General features: G+C 44.2%; 1 protein-coding gene across 6 annotated transcripts in view; it reads right to left on the bottom strand.

The window, feature by feature from the left end:
• Positions 1-18,264, bottom strand: part of LOC119394514 (probable nuclear hormone receptor HR3) — a 185,974-nt gene that overhangs the window by 56,564 nt on the left and 111,146 nt on the right. For 4 of the 6 annotated variants that reach the window (XM_037661834.2, XM_037661836.2, XM_037661838.2 and 1 more), the window contains 2 exons: positions 12,504-12,715; positions 11,048-11,080 (listed from right to left, as the gene is read on the bottom strand). In XM_037661834.2, coding sequence (XP_037517762.1) covers positions 11,048-11,080; positions 12,504-12,715 — 245 coding nt within the window. The remainder of the gene's footprint in view (positions 1-11,047; positions 11,081-12,503; positions 12,716-18,264) is intronic. The other 2 variants (XM_037661835.2, XM_037661837.2) reach the window with 1 other exon arrangement.

The raw sequence follows: 18,264 nt of genomic DNA, 5'->3' as shown, positions 1-18,264 counted from the left end.
AGTTCTCGTGCAAGTAGTGCAAGGTACCAGGCGTACTTTGTTGCAGACGTGGCCAAAAGGCAGCATTTCTCATATACGAGCACGGTTGTCACATGCACAAATGCAGTGTTGATACCGCACACATGGGAACACACGCGACAAATGCCAACACCAAAACAGGGGCAGCACCAGACGAAGGCTTCCCCGTTTCTGCCCTTTTGCCCTAAATTTGACTGCTGCACCGAAAGCGCTGCGTCGAGCTACACTACCATAGCAAGAACTGGCACGGCATTTTTATGAGTTAGTGCAGAAAGTGCAGTCCTATCGAGGAGACCTTGTATTGTTTACGCATGTGGGGAGTATTCATATGCAAAATCATTCACACATATTGAGCACAAACTCTCTCGTAGATGCTTCATTTATCGCTTGAAAGTGTTCTTTCGACAAAACACTTGAAAGTGTTCTTGCAGCGCGCCACAGCTGGGCCAAGCCAAGTTGCACTCAAAAGGCTTACGTCTAAAAAATATAAAAACATGTAACACGCCAGCACTTCCTCACATATAAATACTGCAAAGCGCCAATGCTTCTAAAAAACGTTTCGTTCAACACAACGCTCTTATAGCACTAAACATTGCCGCCACGCTGTCCCGTACATACGACAAAAACATGTCTCAATGGTGCCATTATAGCAGGATAATTTTAATAAATTGTAAGATTATCTCAGACTGCTTCTATTCACGTCGAGATTGGGCTACGGGTGGAAGCATCGTCGCCGCATTAGTGTGGATAGACCGTCAGCGGCACATATAAAAATGTAAACAGCGGCACTTTGCTGTGAGCAGTGTGAGCAGCTTTCGGTGAAAAAAGACGCGTTGACTGTAGAATACTGGTAATACAGTAAAACCTCGTTTATCCGGATCTCGTTAACTCGGAAATTCGGTAAACTCGGACTCGCGGCGCGGTCCCGGCAAAACTGAGTGTACTTCAATGGTGTTGAATGCTCGTTAATTCGGAGGAATTTAGCCGCGCACCGGTTAATTCGGACAACCCCGGAGTCGGGACTGCATGCTTTGAGTCGCGCAATCTCGGTGGCATGGAGTTTCAAGCACTCACCGCTCGCCGTAACCACGACCTCCTCTATAAACTTACGACCTGCTAATCGGCGCTCCGCCTACGGCGGCGCGCGGTCCTCAAAGCTGGCGGATAGGGACCGAAAGTGCCGCCAGGTGCCGCCAGCACTTACAAACATAGCAGACGATGCAGCGGCTTCGTTTACATTGAGCGCACGCTGGTCTTGGGTTCCTGGCGCGCTAGTGTGCGCGTAATTGTCGTCCTTTTTCAAGTTTCTAGCATCTAGACTTCCTGATTCACAGAGTTTTACCGTCTCAAAGCAACGCTCTGGCAATGCGAAGCACCGTACGCGGAGAGCTCCTGAATAATGTTGACCACCTGACCCAAGATCTAAGCGCGCGAAGGCCTTTGCATTATGTATCCGTCTAAGTGCGAGCAGCGGGAACGTGTAGGCAACAAAAACGTCTAGCATAATATACAAAGAATGGCCTGCAGAATGGAATGCAGTCCTTATATTCCTTGCCTTATTTCGTGCAATGATGCCCCTTATCGTTCTCTAGCTCTATGTGCGAAAATAATTCGTCCAAGGGTTGATATGGGTTCATCTTAAAGCCGAGTTTCTGCAGGACTACTAAACACTATTCGACGCAAGCGGTCGCCCGGATATCAACTCGTATATCAGTTACCCATATTTTTTATCTACTCTCCTGTCTTCCTATATCTAAGTTTTACTCATGAGGGTTGGGCAGAGATACACAGAAAAGTATTCCTAAATACAGATATCGAAATACGTGTGCTGGGAGCCTCAAGTACAGGTTCTGAGATACATATATGTGTTTTTGACGTAACGGGATATTTCCGAAATGCTTTCGCAAAAAGACGAATAAAGTATCCCGGCATGCAGTTACAGGAATACAGATACAAGAATGCAAATACTAGAGTATACTTTTATTCTAGACATTAGATCTGTTTTTCTGAAAAGGTTGGTGCGTTAATTGCACTTTAGCAACAGCAGCTACACTTCAATATGCTGTAATTTAGACAGCATCGGTCAGACCTCAACACAAAACTCGCGAAATGGCTTGGAGCCCGAAAAACAAAAACGTTAGCGGTGAGGCACCTGCCGTGAGAGACAGCATACTTGCACTGGATGGCAATAGCTGCTTCCGCAAATGTGCCGTCAGCGGCGTCGGGCGCTTTTTGAGATGGGCCATTCTGCACGCGTGGGGAACCCTTCGCCGCCCGCACTGTGTCACATATAGACCGGCGGCGTGCCTTTGCTTGGATTAGGACAAAAAAAAGTATTCCTTTCCCCTTTTGAACACGTTGAGTTCAATACTGACAAAAAAAAGTAACCATGGATACCCGTGTCCTCGATCTGTATCGCGATATATGATCGATACATCGTAAAATTATATTTCACTACTGAGATACAAATACCATTTTGCAAATGAATCTCGATACAGATACTGAAACGTATCTCTCAAATACTACTGAAATAATCTTGCTGCCTAGCCCTGGTTTTACTCCTATCATTTTTCTTTCTATTGCATGCGTGGTTCTTAACTTCTGTAGTTTCATTGTCACTCTCCAAGTTTCTTCATTGTATGTTAGAACTGGCAAACTGGAATAGTTGTACACTTTCCCCTTCAGTGACAGTGGTATTGTCAGCCATGGGTTAAGAATTAATGCACCCATTCTCATTCTTCGGTAAATCTGCTAGACATGAGTAGGCTCTCCGGTATATTTGACCTAGATATACGTGCTCTTCTACATATTCTCGTATCGAGTTGTCTGTCGCGAACACTCCTTCGCTGAACATGTATTATTATTCTGTCTTCTGCATATTCATCTTCGACACTACTTTAACGCGTTCTCAGTTTAGGTCTGCAATATATTTGTCTTGTTTTTCATGAAACAAAGGTTTTTCAAACAAAGGAAACGCAGTTTTTCATGAAATAAAGGTTTGTCTGTGCCGAGCACATTTTCCTTTTGTTTCCATGATTCATTCTATAATCCGGAATCCGGTTAACTCGGACATTTTCACCGGTCCCGTGAGATCCGGGTTAACGAGGTTTTACTTTATATACGCTAGCTATCGCCCCATTAATGCACGAAGCCCGCCGAATGTTCCTATCACATGTGAGAGAAGCGCAATCTGTCAATGAACGAGGTGCGGCCGTCGGGGACAGTCTGTGTTTTCGTAATATACTTGACATTTTTGGTTGATATTTTTGGCTTGTGTTCTGCGTAGTACACTAGCACTGCTGTTGCCCGACTGAACTAATAAGGCATTTACTATTTGCTCATCTGGCTACAAAAATAAAACATAGCCCAGTCCTGAGCAATGATTTGAAATAGCACTGTGTGCACTCTGTTATGCTATGCGCTTAAATACGCATGCACATTTCTTTCTTTTTCGTTTCTCCATGATGTGCAGGACAGTTAAAAAGTTTAGTCAGTCAAGCTACGTGGCTGACCGCGCTTTAGCCTTATCGAGGTGTTTCACACGTGCTTGTTTTTATTCCAGTAACAATAAAATGCAACAGTTCAACATAGAGCTTTCTTCTTGTGATTACCTGCATGACAACGATGCAACAAAGCTCTGGCTATTTTATAGAACAATTATGTTTTCTTCATGCAAATAATGTTAACTACTTCCGTCATTCAATAATAACGCGACAAAAGAGCTCAAGTTGGCACAAAAAAAAACCCTCAGGTTTTGGGTGCCAAAACCACGGTATGATTGTTAGGCACGCCATCTGGAATAATTTTAACCAGCCGGGCTTCTTTCATGCGTATATAAATCTGAGTACGCTGGTGTTCCAGAGGCTAATGTGCCCCAAGTCACATTAGCCTCTGGAACCTGAGTTCCTCTGAATACTGCCATCGAAGCGACGATGCACATGGTGGAGCAGCTGTTTTTATATCACCATGCCTTCGCTATCATAGGCGACTGGACTTGGCACTGAATATTCCTGGTTGCTAATCCGTGTGGATCGAACTTCACGAACCACATTTTTCGCAAGATAGTAAGAATGTAGTTGTTGGCTGCATCTATCGCTCACCGTCATCTGTCGTGGAGTTCTGCCTAGCTTTAGGAGAGGTGTTGGAAACTCTGTCATTAGAAGGGAAGCGGATGATTATTTTAGGAGATATGAATATCAATCTTCTTTATGACACCAACGCAAAGGTTTCCAAATACATTTCCTGCTTCAGAGGGTATGGCATGAGCGCCTCATAACTGTACCCACTCGTGTTCCGCTTCATGGCAATGGCACTACAGTGAAACCTCGGTGATACGATCACGGCTCTTACGAATTTCGGGGTGATGCGAATTTTTCTTGGGTCCCTTCCAAGACCCATTGGCCTGCAATGTAATGAAGTACGGTTTTTGCGAACCGATTTTCACCCCGCGACGTTTGATACGGACTTACGCTACCGCGAAGGTACGAAGAGGTGCTGCCCGCGCTGTCGCGGAAGACGGGCCAGGCACGTGCGGGCGCGGGAACGCAATCGCGGGCATGCGCGCCGCGCCGCCAATTCGTCAGAATCGCGGTGTAAGAAAAATGCTTTCTTACACAGTGGTCAGAATTAACCTTCAGTGAGGCCGCATAGCCCCCGAGATTGTGTGCGCGAATTTTGGAGGCCCAAATATGCCTCCGTGTGCTTTCGCCTTTAGATTACAGATTCAGTTGGCGTCATGCTCTTTTTCTTTTAACGCATCGACGCGCGCTGCTGTCGTTGTACTGTGTTTACACGTGCCTGCCACGTCGATGCAAGCCATGTCCTCGTGCCTCAGACATTCTATGAAAGGCGGACGAGGACCGCAAGACGAGGATGGTCTTGGCGAAGGAGCTAGGCCTCACAACTTTGGGCCTTACTAAGTCAACATGCACGACTGTTGCGGACGCACTTGTGCGGGCACGGCCGTAAATCTCTCGGATAACATCCCCAGCACCACCGCGATAAGAAAATAATAACATAGAACCGCGGTTCTGAAATTTTTTGGCCTTCATCTATCGCGTCAAAGCACTCCTTAAGTCACTCTCGCCGCAGTACTCCGGTGTCATGCGGAAACGCATACTAAGATTTGGAAGGGGCTATTAGCTGTCGCGGGTCACAACACACCTGGTTCATTAATTACACACGCGCGCACGGGCCGTATATTTACTAGTGCAGGTATATTCGTTGACGTCTAAAAACTGAAAAACAATAAATGAAAATGTACGGCTGATTTCTTTTGTTGCACGCTAATTTTCCATACTTTCTGGTGATACGAATTTCGGATGATAAGAATATTTTTCACGATCCCGCGAGATTCGTATCACCGAGGCTTTGCTGTATTTTAGATCACATTTTGTCTAACCTCATAAAGCCTCCTGAAGCAGCTGTCATCGAGGCGCCTGTCACAAATGATTATCCTATTTATGCAAGCATAGGCATTTCCAGTAATAATAAAATAAGTCGTTGCTTCAAGAATAATCTCAATACTGCATCATTCATTAACATCATCGAGCAGTGTGATTGGTCGTCAGTTAAGAAGTGCAAAAATGCTGAATTAGCCTACCAACAATTTTGCTCTATCATTTCAAATGCAGTCACGGCCGCTTCAACATTAGTAGTAAACAGAAAAAAGTACCTTGTCCCAATTATTCCGTGGTTGACACCTAACCTGTTAGAATGTCTGCGGAAAAAGGGTAACTTATACAAAAACACGAAAAAGTCCCCTTTCAGTGTTTACCTTCAAAGGCGCTATAAAGAATATTCAAACACATTAGGAAAGTTTCTTAAAGCAGCTAAATTAAAGTACTTCGAAGATAAAATAAAGCGAGCCGGAAAGGGCGTTAAGCAGCAGTGGAAAACTGTAAACTATTTTCTTGGCAGGACCACGGTACATTCAGATATAACCTTGATTCACTCAGAAAATCGTGTGATCGAAAACCCATGTGATATCGCGAACTCCTTTAATGACTCATTCGGCATTGATATTCCTCAGTCGATAGCACCCCTCGAATACACTTGTTCACGATTACCACATTCATTCTTTCGTTATCCGACGTCCCCCGAGGAAGTGTTCACGGTTATCAATAGTATTAGGAATACAAGCGCTGGTCTCGATAAGTTCTTTGCTGCCGACATGAAACTGATAGCTCATTTAATCTGTGATCCATTATGTCATATTATAAATCTTGTATGTGAAACTGGGTTCTTCCCGACAGCCCTGAAACAAGCAAAAATTATTCCCGTCTTTGAAAAAGGCGACAAGCGTTTAATCTCCAATTACCGGCCTATAGCAACTATTTCATTCTTCAGTAAAGACATAGAAAAGCTTTTTACGGGACGCTTAAGTTGTTATCTAGACAAGTTTCACATTTTTTCTAATAAACAGTTTGGTTTCAGGACCGGTTACTCAACTGAAGTAGCCATGATATCGCTAACAGACGAAATTAAATCTGCTATTGACAGCGGTAGTGTTGTTGGAGGCGTTTTTCTTGACCTTTCAAAAGCATTTGATTCTATTTCACAAGACATTTTATTTCAGAAACCAGAGTCAATTGGTCTATCTGGCGTCCCACTAGAACTAATTCGTAGCTATCTGCGTGATCGAGAACAGTTGGTATATGTGTCCAGTACCTTTTCCAACCCTAAAACCATCAACATCGGTGTTCCGCAGAGTTCAATTTCTGGCCCGCTTTTATTTTTAATTTATATCAACGATCTTCCTCTACCTCTAGTACAATGTTTCTCGGGGTCGAACTTGATAAACATTTAAAGTTTAATTCACATGTATCACAGCTTACGCGGAAAGCCGCATATGCCATTCGAATCTTGCTAAAAGTTCGCCATTTCTTTCGTTTTGAAATATTGCTGTCAGTTTACTACGCTTTCTTTCCAAGCAACATAATCTATTGCATTTCATCATGGGAAATGCGTATGCCACTCATTTATCAGCCATCCAACATCTTCAAAACCAAGCATTGAGAATAATAACGTTCAGTAGCTTCATGTCAAATGCATCATCTTTACTCTGCTCACATGGAATTTTATCAGTTCAGAAGCTGGCCAAATATTTTCTTGGCATTCTTACCTACAAATATGTGCATGGAAAACTACCCATTCTTTTACTGCACTCAAGTCAGTTTCCTCAGGCGTCATCGACTCGTTTTGCAAAGGCTAATAACTTCCTTTTACTGTAACCCAGGACTGATTATGGCAAGTTTACCACAAATCTTCGTCTGTATCCCTGTGGAATTCTTTACCTTTGGAGATCAAAATAGATCCCTCGAAATGTTTAAAAAAAGCTTGCGTTCGCACTTATTAAATTCATAATGCTTGATATTATACAGAGTGAAGGTTATTGCATTTTGTGTTAGTTTTCTTTCGTGCTTATCTGCACATTTTGTATATCATAATTTTTCTATCCTTACCATCATAATGCTTGATATTATACAGAGTGAATGTTATTGCATTTATGTGTTAGTTTTCTCGTGCTTATTTGCACATTTTGTATAACCTATGTGTTCGCTCTTTCGTGCTTATCTATACATTCTGTATATCTTAAATTTTCTATCCTTACCACTCTTTACTATTGCGTTGTATCTTTGATGTATGATTTTATATGAGGTCTCACTCACAGTCTCGCGACTTTGAGACCTCCTTCTGTATTTGTATATAATACAGGATAACCGGTGGTCATTAAGGGTAACTGACTGGATTCCAAGAGAGGGCAAACGCGTAAGGGGAAGACAGAAAATTAGGTGGGTAGATGAGATTAAGAAGTTTGTAGGTATAACGTGGCAACAGAAAGCACAGGACCGGGTTGATTGGCGGAACATGGGAGAGGCCTTTGCCCTGCAGTGGGCGTAGACAGGCTGCTGATGATGATGATGACATGCAATTTATCACTTGTATTTCAATTCTAAATAAATAAAAAAATTAAAAAATCTTCGTGCATTACGGTAATCCATCTTATCTTATTTTTAGCAGATAATTGAAGTAGCAAAGGGCCTGACCTCATTTGCAAAGAGAACTATTTCTCTGTAGTGGGACCAGGCAGGAACTTATACTCCCTGCCGAACAACCCCCAAGAAAGATCCTGACACCCCCGTCAAAAAAAATTATTCACGACCAACCCCACCCTCCTTTCTTACAGACAGACAGTTATCCATGTACCCCAGCATTCTGGTAATGACCCCTCCATCTACACTAAGCATGGTTCAGCCAGTAGCCGCTAGGCGGCGACTCTGCTCAATTTCGCGACCAATAGCACATGTGCGCCTATCATGACGTGGCAATGTCGGTGACTGCTGCAGTTTTGTGATGGCAAATACAGCATACTATTTATAATAAATAATGACAGAAAAACACCAGTGACTACAGCTGCACTTGTGAACTTCAGCAGTGTGCATTGTTGGGTAAGTTGGCACATATTCAGAGCGTGGTATCAAGCTCTACAATTTAGCATGGGCAAAGGAGGACACTGAGCAGGAACAGCTGTCTGCCTTCGATTCTGTCGAACTTGTGCGTTCGACTTAAGTTAGCTCGTTATTAGTCACCTTGAAAAATCATCTTTGCCAAGCAAGTTTTTCTTTTCATTTCATTTATTACACCTTCAATGCCCGAAGGCATTTGATAATTTGTGCCCTTTATACTTCATTGCCTAAGAAGAAAATTCAATCTTGTGTTCTGTTTCCCCGCTTGGCAAGTGGCTGCTTCTGCGTCGTGCACTGCTTTCGAATCACCACATATCTCGGTGGCATTTTCTATTTTGACACAAAATGAGACGGTATTGCATGCAAATTAATATGGCCATCAAAGAAATGAATAAAAATGAAACATGCAGAAACAAAGCTTCCAATGCTGGTGGTCTAAAGCTGCAGGAGTTGGTAGGCCTGTCCGAAACCATAATATTATTCTTGTTTTAAAGTTCAGTTTGCCTTGTTCCTACGAAACATCATTTGTTGTACAGCACAATAAATATACACCGCTTTTCATCTCTCAAGTACTGCTTTTATGAAGAAAGCCACCTAAAAGGCTATTGTATGCAAATACATGCCGAGTCCCAGTTAGTGTTGGGATGAAACAAAAACATAGCGAGCATGGCCTAACATCCTCGTTCTCTTGCGAAAGGAAACAAGATTACTCGAAAGCACCTTGCGAAAGGGATGAACTTAAGTGCCTTTGTAGCACTAAGCATCATTTATGCGAAACTGCACAAGCAAGTTGTCAATTACATTGCTGCTAGCCTTTACCCACTCTATTACAGACATATAGCCATGTACTAAGTATTAGCTGCATGTTTTGCAGCTGGTATGCGTAGAATGCGTCTTTCAATACATTTTCTATTCACCAAGAGTCATGATTTGACCATTTAAGGATAACGTAATGCCAACACCTTTACTGTGGTATAGTTCGACATGCGAGACTCAATGCATAGCATTGAACAAAAGAGAAAGAAATTGAGAAACAGGGCAGGGAGGACAATGATTTCATCCTGCCTTTCTCACTTTTCTTTCTTTGAAAATGCCATAAATGCATCAAGTAGTATCCCTGATCTGTGCCCCCAAAAATCAGATGAGACAGCCAAAGTATGCCGATAGATAGATGAAAGGCACCAGCATTGCGCAGGCAGTTATTCCACAATAGCTGTAAAGCACTGCACGCGGCATCATTTTTTCGAGAATTATTGCACACAGATAAGATAGTTCTTCATTATAGCACTCAATGTGAGGGCCCCCGTTTTCAGATCAACTCATTCATAGACCACGCAGTGATTAAATCGCTCACCTTATATTTGAAGTGGAGTATCAATGACTTTTCTTCCTTTGGGGTGATTATTGTGGGGTAGTCATTCGATAAGTGCTTGATTGTGGGCCTGGCTACGTCATTTTAATCGTCACCAGTGTAGTAAGGAGGCATAAATGTCAGTATTGGCAGCGCGTTTAAATGTTTAAATGCTTTTGCTTACTTATTAATATTTAAAAATATTTTGACAAGCTTCCACGGAAGTTCCGCTTTCGCCAGCTCATTTGTACTTGTCGCATAATTTGATTTGAGTGGAGCAACCCAAATTGTACCACACGTCACAAGCACAGCTCAATTGGCTGTGGCTATTTCGTCCACTCAGGGTGTCAGAACGTTGCATTAAATCTGTGCTCTCCTTGCACCTATGCAAGCAAGCCATCTGCTGAAATGCAGAGCAGTGCAGTTGCAAGAGCAAAGGGGGACACGAGTGAGGCCATTTAGTGACACAAATGAGAACATGGACAGCATTACCTCTCAGTCCTTTCATGGCAGCAGTGGTGTGAGCACAAGAGAGAAAGAAAGCGAATGCATCAAGTTGACTCCACAAAACACAAATGCGTTTCAACTGTCACAGCGGGAACAAAGAGACATCTATCAGCGCACTGGAAAAAGAGCGGAGTGTCCAAATGATTTTACTAACTAAAGACATCGTTCGAGTGGCACTAGACAAACTGCATTTTATGAAACTTTCAATAGTTACTCTGATCACTTTGAGTGGCATAAAACGGCCATCCACTAGCATACGTTAAGCATATGTTGTTTGCCAACATTAGCCAAGATGCTCCCCTGAGCTAGTCAGTATGTAACTCAAACTTAAAAATCGCACGACAAAAAATATACGGACATCAACGATAAGGCAACAGGAAGTTATTGCATCCTTTGTGTTCGTGTATCTTTTGTCATGCAATTTTTTAAGTGCGATGTGAACTTGGACTCGTATTTACATAATGTAATGCTAACAGGGTATGTCTTGAACAAATGGTAACAGTGCACGCTCGCTTGTAAATCTTCGAGACCCCTATGTCGTAAAGATGCCCTTTCATTAAGACTTTGCAAAGATCTGCTCTTCGAGGAGTTCCACGGCAGTAAATTACAGCGACGTACCATGTAGCAGTGCTTCATTAGAACTGGTAAAAGAAATGCACAAAGATCGCTGCAAGGAAAACAGTCGAGATGCTCATGAACTAACCTTCTTGGGAAGCCGATTTCAAATCTGAATCTTCTGTGGGTCCCCGTGTAAAAGCAAAAGAGACACAAGCAAATTAGCCACTGTTTGCCTACGAGGAAAACAATGATCACTTTTCCGTTTGACCAAGATGTGACCACCACCGTGGTTATGCCAGTGAACGAATGTTAGTGCTTATGCGAGGCCATGCAGCGAGAGAAGACAGCTACAAACCACCAGTAGACGAACTCAGAAACAGAGCTAACCCGTATAGCGTGGTTAGATATGTTGCGTTAGTTACCTGACTGCAGCAGTGGGCACGTTTGCCTGTCTCTACTGGTAGAAATCGTCTTGCCCTCAACATGTTTCGTATACCTCCACTCATAGGCGTGCGCAGGGTTCTCCATCAGGGGGGGGGGGGGCGAAGGTTCATCGCAGCGCCCCCCCCTACTAAGTCAATTTACGTGGCAGATTTCGCACAATCCTTCCCTTTTAGGTGACTAGGGGACTCAATGTATGGACCAGATGTTGCGACCCCCCCCCTTAGTGACTAGGGGAGGCGGCCGCCCCCCCTGCACCCCCCCATGCGCACAACTATGCCTCCACTGGATTCTTAATTCTACACTTAAAGTGCAGAAAACAGTGGCTAACGTGTTTGGATTCGTAACAATACTTCCCATAACACGGAAGTAATGGTCGTATACCTCTAGCTTGTTCCTTATTATGTGCAATGCCATTATTTGGCATCGCACAAGAGATGGACCACTTGCCGAACTTACACTATGACGTCTAACGAGTTGAATACAACAACTAACACTACCTGCTTATACACCGGTTTTCGCTGTAGTGACCAAGTTCACAGAGCATTCACTTTCCTTGAAGGCAACATGCCCACCAAATGACAGCCAGTGCTATCTTGAGAGCGTCTGGCATTCCAGAAATCATGCATGCGGCCATTGTTAGTGTATGAATTGCAGAAGTAAATTCTTGCTGTTCAAGATGACACTTTGATAACAATGCTTAGCAAGAACCAAGAACGATGTATGCGATGCTAGGCAAATTAAACTTCAAGCTAACCATAGAGAAATTAAGTTTAATGAGAGAATAAATCCGGATTTTAACATTATCAAACCTAAATGTTGGCCATAGACCAAAGATACAACAGGAAAATATGATTCACTTTAATTTTACCAACACGATGGCAAATTAATCTTCCTTGGAGTCTTCATGAAAGAGCAACAAATTAGTGAGAACACGAGGGGAAGCAGTTGGACGTCCTAAAACCATATGTTACAGCCGTGAACGCGTGAAAGCTGTGACAAAACAAGGTTGAAGTAGAAAGCATGAAGTCGCTGAGAAAAGGCGATGACGTTCTGCAACAGGTGCTACTGAAATGTGGACAGTGTAAGGCACAGTATGGCAGTCAACGGAAGAAGCCACCACCGCAAGCGCCGCCACCATGCAAACCCGGAAGACTGACCGAGGTGCGAGGCGAGGGAAGAGGCAGGCACAGCTACGGGCGTGGTGGTCGAGAGGAGACCGTTGGTGTCCGCCGTGGAGTCCAGCTGCTGGCGCTGCTCAAACGTGGTGCTGTCCACGTAGTCGGTGCTCATTTCGAAAGCAATTGTGGGCGTGGCCGCGTACGCGTACCCGTTGGGCGTGTACGATGCCAATTCCTCGGAGTAAGGGTACCTGCGCACAGCGTCACCGTTCACCAAACGACACAGTAAGTTGGCGCAATTCAAGTTGTACATCATAAAAGACCGACAAATAAAATGAACTGAAGAAGACACGCAAGTTGGGCGAGTTGGTGAGGTTCCATGGTAAAAATGTAAAACAGCGCTTACTTAAACACAAGACGAAGGAAGATGAGACGTATCAGCGCCGTGTGTGTCTCATCTTCCTTCGTCTTGTGTTTAAATAAAATGAAAATAGGCCGCCATGCAGCAACACTGACATAGCCTTTTCGTAGCTAATACATATTACACGGGGGATAAAGGAAGCGCTGCTAAGTTCAAAAGACAGAGAACAGGGACGACACAAACACAGACTGTATGCTTCTACAATTGTTCAGTGGCACAACTTCTTTGGCATACAGCAGGGACAAAATTAAGAGAACAATTGCAGAAGCATACAGTACGCTGTCGGGTAAGTTTCGTGTATGCATGAGCTCTCCCTACATAGCACTTACAGACAAGCAAGTGGCATTTATTGCGAAACAAAGATAACTTTAATTGCCGCACATGTTCCATGTGGATGTGATATCGCATAGTGTAAACGCAAATTTCTAAGAGATAAATGCACGTGTTTTCTCCATAGCATCCTCGTTGGCTCATGCGTGATTTGTCCACAGTGCCCTCTCCTTTGTCTTTTCCCACCCCTTTTTTAGTCTTTTGGCTTCATTAAATGAGTTGTTAGATTCGCTTCGTCTGTGTCGTCCCTGTTTTGTGTCTTTTGAACTTAGCAGCGCTTCCTTTATGACCCAGTATGTTCCAACTAGCCCCTACACAAGCTCTTTTGAACATATTACAAAACATGTGCCCAAATTCCACAGGTTTGCATCATTTTTTTCTTCATTCCTGGTATCCCTTCGTAGGTGCCTTCTAATATACCAAGTTAGCTGGTAAGAAAATAGATCTGCCGTACGGGCAGTTATGAAGTTGCCCTGCCCCTCGATTTCAGCTGTTTCTGCATTGTCACATCATACTGCCTCTCTATCTACCTTTGCCCTCTCCTCTTTAGAAGTATAGTGAACTCGGCTAGTTGGTACTGGTTCATTATGATACTTAAAAATACGAGCGTGTAACTTAAACAGAGACTTCGGAAGACAAGGACCTGTTTAAGTTACGTGCTCGTATTTCAGATGCGAAGCTTCTTATAGCGGAGTTCAAACCGGTGGTGGTGGTGTGCGGCGTGACCACCCTTACTGCGCATGCGCATACCCTCTACACACACCTCCTCTCCTTTCCACTCCCCCTTACCCCTCTCCACTTCACCTCTCCACTTCCACTCTCCCCTTTCCCCGTCTCCACTTTCCCCCTCTGCACTTTCCCTCTCTCCTCCCCTTTCTCTCTCCCCTCCCCCTCTCCCCTCTTCCTCTGAAACGCGGGCTAGACATGCCGAAATTCTCTCCTGCGCAACACCACGACGAGCGCCAGCGCATGCGCGTCCCCTCCCCCTCTCTCCTCTCCTACGCTGCCCCCCTCTCGCGTGCCTGTCAACCGCGTTCCCCGCTCGCCCTGTGAGTATTAACGGCCAGGCTAGAGGGAAGACAAGACGCGCGTAGCGTTCCTCTTCGCGTTCCACGACGCGCGGTCGGTAGCATGCCCAGCGAACGCCAACGCAACGCAATCGTGCAAGTGCTCCGGCTTCGCATCGCCTCATGGTCCCCTTTAACGGGAGATGGTGTAAGTTTTTAACTATCATGAATCACCAACTCGCCCAATCAGCCATTTTAATGGATCATTGTGTTACAGCGTGGCAAGAACGATGAAGAAGCTAAGGCACACACACAGCGCTGTATCCCGTGTGTGTCTTAGCTTTTTCCTCGTTCTTGCCCTGCTGAAACATAATGAACCCTCTCCTCTGCAATGCACAACTGTTTCTTGAGACTAGGATAAATAAATCAGCTTATCCGCAATTAACTGCCTTGTGTCATTGTTTGGGCCCATTAGTTTTTGTCCTTTTTAGTCTCTATACTCACAAAACAACAAGTAAAAAATTAGGTTGACTTTCATTGCTCCGTCAGCGAGTGCTGCATTAATCTGGGAAAGCTCTCTCAAAAAGAGACAGCAAACGTTTCAAACACCTCAATAAACATGAACAGGTAATTGCAACTGCAGATACCCAAGGTTGACAACCTCGTATTCCACTGCTTAAAGCAACTGTGCAAGAAGGCGTTGACTCCTCTGTCTGTAAGAAATGCATTCCTGAATTTGTTGATTGCGGCTGCAGCAGTCACATTTTTTATAGAGGTGAAACGTTAGAGGCGTACTGTACGATGCCGGTGCACGTTCAATGACACTAGATGGTCGAAATTTCCAGAGCCCTTCACTACGGCGTGCCTCATAATAATATCGTGGTTTTGTCACATAAAACCACGGATATTATTATTATTATTATTGCTTAATTTGGCGACATGCACAAGTAAGACGGCCTTCGTGAGGCGCGCAATGCTAGCGACAAGTGACACGTGACGTTCCGAGTGGACATCTTTTTTTTTTTGGCGAGAGAAATGGACGTTGCTCAACGAAGGCGGTACCAAGTGAGAGATAAAGTGTTGCAGCTAAAAGGTAAAGTTTAGTCTAACATATTTGCTAAAAAACACTTGCTAAGCGGTTTATTAGCAGGGGACACAGACGAATGGGCAGCGGTCAGAAGCGTTCAGCCAAGCACAGCAGCCGAACCACGATCCCATACCCATAAGTTACATGACGTAAATCACATAACACTGACATAAATTACATGACTTTCTGTTCCAATGGCGATCACACACTGCGTCAATCACAGATTCTCTATGACCTAGCGTATTTACTCGAAGATAGGTTGTGCACAATATAGGTCGACACCTAAACGTCGTACTCCAACATACACACATACAAATCACTTTAATGCAAGGTCCCGCGAGTTTGTGGGACGGGCAAGCGGTCCCGCCTAGGTGACGGCCAGCTGTTCTTGAGTCCTGGCGGCTTCCTCGGCCTGCTTGTGCAGCCCAAAGTTGATTGTGAAGGGCACAGCTGTGCAACAGTCTCCCAGCATGCACGAGGCGATCGCTAGAGGCTGCGTCCCCAGTATTATTCGATATCCCTGGACATTTCCATAGTATGTGCTCCAGAGTGGCTCTAGAACCACAGTTCTTGCACTTATGTGTCTTGCATAAGTCTGGGTAAATGAGATGTGAGATCACCGGGTTTCGATAAGTTCTTGTCTGTAATCGCCGCCAGTGAACAGACTGCTTTTCACTTAGCTTTTGGTGAGGTGGTGGGAAAATGCACCTTTGGAATTTGTAGTGTTTTGTGATATCATTAAATCTCGTCATGCGATCCTCCCATTCCCATTTCTCTCCATCCTTGTTCTCGGGAAACACTGAGGTGCCGGATGTACTATCGCCCGTGGCTCGGTCTGTAAACCCTCGAGCCACGTCACGAGCTGTCTTATTATTATTGATTTCTCCTGGCAAGGTGGAGGTGTGAGGTCCATACTAAGTAAACATTTCTTTCTTGACTTTTGTTGCCCGCTGTTCCTGTGCTTGTATCTAGCCGCGTCTACAAAGACTGCGTCTTTACTATTTCCAAATGTCTTTTGCACATCTAATGCTCTGCTTTCGCTTCTACCTTTGTGATATACAGAGTGCATGTTCTTTGGTAAGGGGGGACAAGCTATTGTATCCCTGACATCATTCTGGATGTCCACTTTGGCTCCATGTTGAGCATGGTACCCAATACCTAGTCGTTCTAGTACGTGTCTTCCTGTCTTGGCGTTAGAAAGGCGTTCGTACTGCACTATCCGCTGCGCCTCTATGAGCTCTTCCAGTGTGCAGGCCTAATTCTAAGCAGTTTTCGGTACTATTGCTGAATAGTAGTCCTACGGCGTGTTTATAAATATTGCTAATTAGGCAGTCTAATTTTATCTTTTCTGCAGTGTACCATCTAAGGTAGGGTGCTAAATACACAATCGAAACAATAACGAATGCCTGTACCAGTCGGATCATGCTTCCCGCTGTGTCTGTGGGCGATTCTTTTGTACAACCTCATAATTGAGATAATGTACCTTCCAGCTTCCTAATGGTTTCTCCATTGTTTCCTTTTGCTTGATTAAGTGGTCCTAAAATTCTGAGTTTATCCACCTTAGGTATGGGTTCACCAGAGGCGGTCTTCACTTGTATGTCTGTTTCGAGATTGTCTTCCCCTCTGTAGCTGTTTGGTTTACCGCCCCTGTGTGTCAGCCTGTATACTAATAATTCAGATTTCTCCACCAAGCAAACCAGTCTAGTTCCCTGTAGATATTGTTCGACTGTTTGAAATGTACTTTGGAGTGTGTCCATTTGCCCATCACTACCTTCCTATACCACAAGGTAATATCAGCGGCATATAAAACGTGGTTAAGACCCTCAATTTCTTGTAGTTTGGCTGGTAATCCGATCAATGCCAGCTTAAACAGCATCGGCTCCAAGCAATAAAAAACAAAGATTATTCGAATATAACTGAACCCATATCTTATGAAAAACGGAAAAATTTGAATGCGACACATCTTCATTACAACAAGCACGGCTTATTTACAGTATGCACACAGAAAACCTGGTGGGTGTCAGTTTTCCGTGAAAAAAAGTGTGGCCTTGGAGATCTGTGTGTTCTTAACCGTTTGTGACAGCGGTATAACATACAGTGATCACGGTTCTCTGGATGGTGTCATTATCATTACCACTGTTTTATCAGTCGACAAAATAACTTGGCTGAGTGTGCCTGCGTGTGCACCTACGGCGGCGGCGTTGAAACTGTAGTCAGCACCATTCACAGTGCTCTCCTAAAGTTTTAAAGACGATAGTCTTTCTTGGGGAACTTAAATGCAGAAATTTTGGTCTGTCTATCTGTATGTCACCCGATTCAGCCACCCGGCCAAAGTTGAACCACTTGCTTACCGCCCACCCATCTTAAACTGGTACGGCTGTCCATACTTGTGAACGTTGTCGATCAAAAAGTAAATATTACGCATATCTGAGGCGCAACATCACTAGGTAAGTATTAGGTGGTGTGTTCCTTTAATAGAAAATATATAGATACATAATTCTAAAGACCCTAGTTTCTTAAGCTGCGGCTGCGGCTGCGCTGAAAATGCCATGCTATGCGCGCCGACGAACGCCCTCTGCCACGAAGGAAGCAAACCCTCTGCACAAGCTCATGTTTCCCGACGTATTGCCAGATGGCGTCCATATCTCACGCAGCGTAGACGCAGCGCCTCCTCTATCGTCTTTACACGGCATTTGCAGCGGAGCACGCAGATACGCGGCCAATTTTTTTATTAGCGTTCCTAATGCTCTTCTTTGTCTTTTTATGGTGTGTCAATTTAATATAAATATACGTACACAAGGTACTAGTGTAGCTGGCACGGCTTGAAGAACGGTGGGCGCGACATTCCGGGACTATTAGATCGGTACTTTTGCTAGCTTTGATTACGAAAATGGGTCCAGTTTCTTTAGTCACAAATATAGGTAGATAGCTAATTATGGGTGGCAGTTCCAAAAA

The sequence above is a fragment of the Rhipicephalus sanguineus genome, chromosome 5, assembly GCF_013339695.2.
Source record: "Rhipicephalus sanguineus isolate Rsan-2018 chromosome 5, BIME_Rsan_1.4, whole genome shotgun sequence".
Lineage (NCBI taxonomy): Eukaryota > Metazoa > Arthropoda > Arachnida > Ixodida > Ixodidae > Rhipicephalus > Rhipicephalus sanguineus.
The sequence above is the reverse complement of the archived record's forward strand: the minus strand, read 5'-3'. Positions and strand labels throughout refer to the sequence as shown.